The sequence below is a fragment of the Polypterus senegalus genome, chromosome 10 (assembly GCF_016835505.1).
Source record: "Polypterus senegalus isolate Bchr_013 chromosome 10, ASM1683550v1, whole genome shotgun sequence".
Lineage (NCBI taxonomy): Eukaryota > Metazoa > Chordata > Cladistia > Polypteriformes > Polypteridae > Polypterus > Polypterus senegalus.
This window is the reverse complement of record NC_053163.1, coordinates 173,977,630-173,984,468: the sequence shown is the minus strand read 5'-3', so window position 1 is coordinate 173,984,468 and position 6,839 is coordinate 173,977,630. Positions and strand designations below refer to the sequence as shown.

The window sequence follows — 6,839 nt, the reverse complement described above, 5'->3', positions numbered from 1 at the left end:
TTGGCGGCGCACCATGCCACGCGTAACCAGTGTGGGATCACCGCTGCCCCCAGTGTAGGCTGCTCGGCGCTATATTAGCGGCGGCAGGGAGCGCAAAACCAGCAGACAGGACGCACAGGCGGAGATAGCAACAGCGAATCCAGCTCAAGCTAGCTCTTCCTCGGCTTAGGTAGAAATGGACACTCGCTCTTCAGCACGGAGGCGCTCTGGATTTCCAACTTTCAGAGGTGAGTTTTCCGCCGTTCAGTGTGTCGGTCAGAGCTGCTTTATCTTTGCAAACAGCGCTTACGCTTTCAGCCTGTGTTAGTGTACTGCTAGAGGGATGTTTCTTTCTTTCTTTCTTTCTTTCTTTCTTTCTTTCTTTCTTTCTTTCTTTCTATCTCTTCATAATATAGTGCCTTTCAAATATATCTTTCTGTATGTAGTGCAGTGACTTTCATATTTCTCTAACAATAGTATCTATCTGGCATAGCATACATTTATTCATAAATAATAGAGTACCTTTCATATCTATCTATCTATCTATCTATCTATCTATCTATCTATCTATCTATCTATCTATCTATCTATCTATCTATCTATGTTATGTAGTGCCTTTCATTATCTATCTATCTATCTATCTATCTATCTTATCTATCTATCTATCTATCTATCTATGTTATATAGTGTCTTTCATTATCTATCTATCTATCTATCTATCTATCTATCTATCTATCTATCTATCTATCTATCTATCTATCTATCTATTTATTTGCTGAAGACCCCGTTGTGCCTTTATTCTTTAATTCTGTTAAAATCCGTGTGTTACGCTGGTGTCCCTTGTAAAGTCTGTTGGCTCCTTGTAATAAGCGCTGCCTTGATAAGTTTAGCATTGTATAAGAAGAACTGTATGCATATGTAGATATGCTACCGGCATTTATTTGACATGAATGCTGATTTAAATAATTTGAAAGTTTGGTGCGCTTTCTTTTTTTTTAGGGGGTTCGCGTTTTATCCAATTCAATTATGTCTTGTTAAATTTGCTCGTAGACAGCACAGGTATTCTATAACTTGCTTTGGTGAGCCGCGTGCCAGTCAGACCCCTTTCTTTCCTTAGTGCCCCGTCAGTTTCCAGTGTCTCAGTATCTATCACTGGCAGATTAGGATGCTGACGGTTCCAATTTGCGCAGTCGTCTGTCTGAATTATAAATGACCGCTGTGTTCTCCACTTCTCCTGTTTCCAACCTTTGAAGACACGGCGGCTTGAAAACATTACTTGCTGTTTAGTCGCGGATCAAAGTTTCAAGCATGACATTAAGATCGGATTATTAGTATATTAAGAGAGGGGTCGGGGGATAATATTAAAACGCCAGACAGTCATGCTGACTTTTTTAAAGCTCTGCCTGCTGTGTGTTATTACTTCTCTAACTGACACTTTTCAATTTCTTTGCTTTTTAATCCTAGGCTCTCTGGTCTTCTGGCTCATCCTCTGGATGATCTTTTCAAAGCCGTGTTCAGTCTCCTCTTGCCCACGCCTGTGCATCTGTTACCCGGCACCCATGACAGTCAGCTGTCAGTCCCAGAACTTCTCGAACGTGCCAGCCGGCATCCCTTACGATAGCCAGAGGGTGTTCCTGCAGAATAACCGCATCACGGAGCTGCGAGCCGAGTCCTTCGGGTTTGGGACACAGGTATGGCATCAGTTTCTCATCTTGGGACTGTAACTCTTTTGGAGTGAGGGGGCAACCGATTTCATTCACTAGAGGAGACGAACGGGAAAAAACGCGACTGCTGCGTAAAAAGTTGATCTGCAGGTTTTCTGAATGCCAAGTAAATGTATTCCAAATTCGCAATTGTAAAATATACATCTAAGATGGAAACTATATGATCTCAATTGCTTTACTGAGTAGAAACATCAAACAAGAAGAACCTGTCTCGATTTTATCTATTTTAAAGCCTTGAATCCATTTCATTGCATTTCAATTCAGTTTATTTTTGTATAGCGCTATTTATGAGAGCGCATGCGCAATACGCTGCGACAGGTGAAACGCAAGTATACCATTTTTAAATAAGTAAATAGAGAATTAGAACTATAAAGATACAGATTCATTAAAAAACAAAATAAAAGGGAAAATTTTGCATAAATCGAAGCCAACAACATCTGTCCATTGATTAATTGTTAAATTATTGTAGACAACGACAGAGAATAAAACAAAAAAACTCCAGTCAGCAGCATCCCCCCGGGGGCTCCACAGTCAATTGAAAAAGATAAATTCAAAGATAAAGTCAGAGAAAAAAAAACTAGTGAAATAGATTAATACCTTTATCGATAATTCTGAAATTTTTCCAATGTTTCATCCACACGTTTTGAAATCAATTACAATGGATGTCTGGCTTCAGTAATATGGCAAGACAGTTTGCTCCTGATTCTGAGAAGCTCCTCACATAAAGATGTGCTTCCGAATTTCCATTCCAAATACACTTCCCTGTAATTTCCCCTAGGTGTCCCTCCCTACTTAATCCACTACTTCAGTGTTCCTTAAACTTTTTTTTTTTCTTGTGATCCAATCTTGCCCTTCTTAGTGTATTTCAGACCCAGTCCATGATGACCATCAAGACTGGGAGGGGTTCCTTGGAGAATTACCTCTAACAGTCATAGTATCCCTCTTTAGGAATCTCTGCCGACAGGAATACTTAGTGGTTCTCCTTTGGAGAATCATCACAGCTAGCCATGCAAGGGGGAAAGTTGATTGCTTGACCTGCCCTTGGTGACCATCACGAGACACTTTGTAAACCGTTTGTGTTCCTTTCTCATTGATTGCAATGATGACTCACAACCCTGCGGCATATGAATCATGACCCATAATTTAAGAAACTGTGCACTACTCAGAGTTGTCATTCTGTCTGATTTTCGTCAGTTGATCTCAACTACTTGATTGACCCTTCAACTGGATGTATTCTCCTGGGTTAACATTGCCGATGTCTTTAACGAATTTCGAAGATCTCGATTTGTATTTGTGTCACTAATAACTTCATCGTTTCCATAGCTCATACATAATTTTTTTTTAAAGCCATCCTGGTATTTGCTTCAAAATATAGCCACTTCCCAATGATTTTTCTTCAAATAACATGAAACTGAAGCAATATTTGTTGACTAGCAAATGGTTGTTTTAGAGGAAATTACATCCTGGTCACATCTTTGTTTGTTTTTTTTAGGAGGAGTTTCTAGCATTGTAATGTGAAGAAAATATCAATTATATTACAACAATTATTTTCTAATAAACATAAAAAATGTGGCAAAATAGCATTTTTTGACAGGTTTCTCCTCTCGCTGTAGGTGCTCTGGCTGTATTCAAACAATATCACCTTCATTGAGCCTGGGGCCTTTAGTGACCTACGTGACTTGGAGGAGTTGGACATTGGAGACAATCGGAATCTGCGCTCCCTGAACCCAGATATCTTCAGAGGACTGGACAAACTACAGAGTCTGCACATGTACCGTTGCCAGCTGGGCTCATTGCCTGGGACCATTTTCCAGAAACTCTACAGTCTTCAGTTCCTTTACCTTCAAGACAATAATCTGCATTACCTGCAGGATGACCTGTTTGCAGATCTGGTCAACCTTACACATCTGTTCCTTCATGGCAACCGAATACGTGTCCTTTCTGAGAATGTCTTCCGTGGGCTGGTAAACCTTGATCGCCTCCTTCTGCATGAAAATCGAATCCGACAGGTCAGCCGAAAGGCATTTCGGGACCTTGGTCGGCTCACTATTCTCTTCCTCTTTAATAACACCTTGTCTGAGCTTCCTGGACCTGCACTCAATGACCTTCCCTCTTTGCAGTTCCTTCGTCTCAATGGCAATCCCTGGTCCTGTGGATGTGAGGCTCGTCCTCTTTGGGAATGGTTCAGAAAAGTTAGGATTTCAAGTTCTGAATTGGTTTGCTCAACTCCTGAGGACAAAAAAGGCCTAGACCTGCGGTTCTTGAGAGAGATTGATTTTGCTCCCTGCCCACTCCCTGATCTTGGCCTAGGCAAAACAACATCCACATTCAGCACCAAAACAAGGTGGTGGTTCCCTAAATCCCTTAATGGAAATGAGCAGCTAAAAGGCCTCCATGGTAGCAAGAAAAAGGGAAGTATTTCTTCTTGGGATGAGGCCAAACCCCAGCCATCATCTTTTTACAACAAGTCCCCCAAGATCTACAGCCCCAAGGATGCAGAGGAGTCTCTTCCCAAGATTGATACGGAAGAATATTGGGCTAACTATGAAAATGAAGATGCTACCATTCGCTGCTTTGAGGAGGACTGCCAAAATGAAAGATCATTCCGGAACACTGGAGTACGAACAGGAGTCCCCGATCTCTACAAGCTGGCACTATCTTTAACAGTCGTGTTGTTTGTTGGCCGATTGTAGCAATGCAACGTTCCCATAAGAACAAACTGAACTCTGTTTTTTTCCTGCAGCTGGTGCTAATTCAAATTTCAAACACACAAGAAAAAAAAATTCTCACACCAATTCCCCGAAACCTTTTGCATCTGCAGTGACTTTCAACAACTTCAAGTGATCTAGGTATTTCAGTCCATGTCAGCTAGACTAACTAACAAGTATGGTGCAGCGTGTGCTATGGAGGATCACCTTTAAGATAAAGCGATGAGCTGATTCTGTGTGACGAAGCTGTTAATTTTAAAGAGCTGTTCTACTGTAGGGAGTGCACAGCATTTTCAACCTGTAATTCAACAGAGAAATCGGTCTACACTAGAAATAGGACAGAAAGTGGAAGGTCAACCATTAATTAATCAATGATGGTGGCAACGTTAGGTCTGTGCTTTTTAACTGTGTTAGTATAAAGATTCCTCAATTCATTGGCCGAGGAGTTCACAGAATTTAGGAAGGAGGAGCCCATCCATATTTGGAGATGCCAGACTATGCCAGGAACACCATACTGATACTCCTAAATGTTAGGAAGGCAGGGTCTTCAGCATCTTGAAGAGCTTAACAGAGGAAAGTTAGGGAGTGTAGAGGGTGAAACAACAAATCCTGACAGAAATGAGGTCATGGGAACACAATGGCCTTGTTTCTGCTACTGCAATGTACAAAACAATTAGAATGGGTAACAATATGAAGAAGACAATCTTTGTTTTATTGTTACTAGTATGGTGTTTATTTTACTGTAATTAAAAAACGAACCTTTGCAAAGTTTTTTTTTGTTGAAGGTAGCAAATTATTTTATGTCTGTCTGTTGTTTTCTTCTTTTCCTGATTTTTTTTGGAATGTTATTAAATAACAGTATACATAAATGGTGTTAAAGAATGCTATTTTTGTTGAACCTAATTCATTATGAGATGTTACTTTTTCCCTTGGATTTTCTTTGAAATAAAATTGTAGTCTTGATGAGACTCTATCGAATGCTCTCTGATTTTTGATTTTGTTGGGCATCAGGGGTTTAGGGGGCATCATGTTAGGGAAAAAATGTGGCAAGCATTTGTTAGACACGTGCCTGTGTCTCCGCTTGGGAGGTAGACTTGTGTGATGGAGTCGACAGCAATCATTTGAGTGGGATACAGTAGCCACCACGTAGGAGGTACGAGGGATCTGTGATGCACAAGGGGTCTGGACTGTCTCTGCTGTGTGTGATGTGGGAGCCAAGTGTGTGGGAAGCACAGAGATGTAATTTTCCTGCTGTATGTGCAATAAGAAAATATTTGTGTTTGTGATACACTAGACACCTTCTAATGATGCACAAGGGAGAGATGCCATCTCTATATAAGGGAGAAAAGTTCCTTTCTGTCACTGTGGTTGATTAAATATGGCCTAAGTGCGAAACAACACAGGCATACATTTAGATCAGGAGTGAGATTTCCACATATGTGCTCTACTGTGAAAAATGGGATCTACACGCCTAACACAAGAAATTTTAATTTCTCATTAGTGATCTATAGATGACGGAGCACACACAGGGAGAACTCTATCTATGTAATGAAAAGGATGATCTGTGTGCAGGAGATGCCATGTTGATGTGCAGCATTTGAGAGTCATGGCTCCAGGGGCCGTGTTCTGTCAGCATGACATATGCAGGATCTGTGACACGTGCAGTTGTGACACAACAGAGACCTGCTTGTACTTCAATGGAGTCTTCTCAGTGGGCTGTAATGGGACACCTGTGGCTTGACCACTACTGAAATCTCTGTTGTGCATTCAGAAGCTAGGGAGCTGTCCTGTAGGTCTATGTGTGTGTGTGACACTGAGGAAATCCTTACAGCTCACTTATTTTCTTCTATAGTATCTGTAAGGACCTCCTATAGTGGTACATATGAGTGTAGGTGTTAAGTATACAATCATTGAACAGTTTGGGTTGAGGGGAGGCGAAGTCTGCCTGACTAGGTAAGTCATTTTAATTACACACACAATAGGAGGTCTGAAAGGACCCAATATGAAAAGGACCTACGAGTCAAAGTGGGCATGTCGCTGTCAACCTTCAGGTAGTGTTCAGAAGCTCTTAAATTGCCTAAACAGAACAGTTAGACTATAAAGCACCCTGATGTTTAAAATAAAAGTCAGAGGACATCATACTTAAGCTTTATGATACACTGGTGAGGCCTCATCTGCAGTACTGTGGGCAGTTTTGGTCTCCAAGCTACAAAAAGGACATAGCAGTGCTAGAAAAAGTCCAGAGGAGAGTGACTAGGCTGATTCCAGGGCTGCAGGAGATGAGTTATGAGGAAAGATTAAAAGAGCTGAGCCTTTACAGTTTAAGCAACAGGAGACTAAGAGGAGACCTGACTGAAGTGTTTATAATTAGTGCAGTGAATCAAGAGTTGGAAACTTCTTCTTCTTCTTCTTCTTTCATCTGCTCCCA

At 41.1% G+C, this 6,839-nt stretch overlaps 1 protein-coding gene across 1 annotated transcript; it reads left to right on the top strand.

The window, feature by feature from the left end:
• The first annotated feature begins 139 nt into the window (after window positions 1-139).
• rtn4rl2a (reticulon 4 receptor-like 2 a) lies at window positions 140-5,379 on the top strand. Its single transcript, XM_039767609.1, has 3 exons — window positions 140-227; window positions 1,444-1,670; window positions 3,317-5,379. Exons 1-3 carry the CDS (start codon window positions 176-178, stop codon window positions 4,394-4,396), a joined length of 1,359 nt encoding a protein of 452 aa, XP_039623543.1. The 5' UTR covers window positions 140-175; the 3' UTR covers window positions 4,397-5,379.
• Window positions 5,380-6,839: the final 1,460 nt, after the last annotated feature.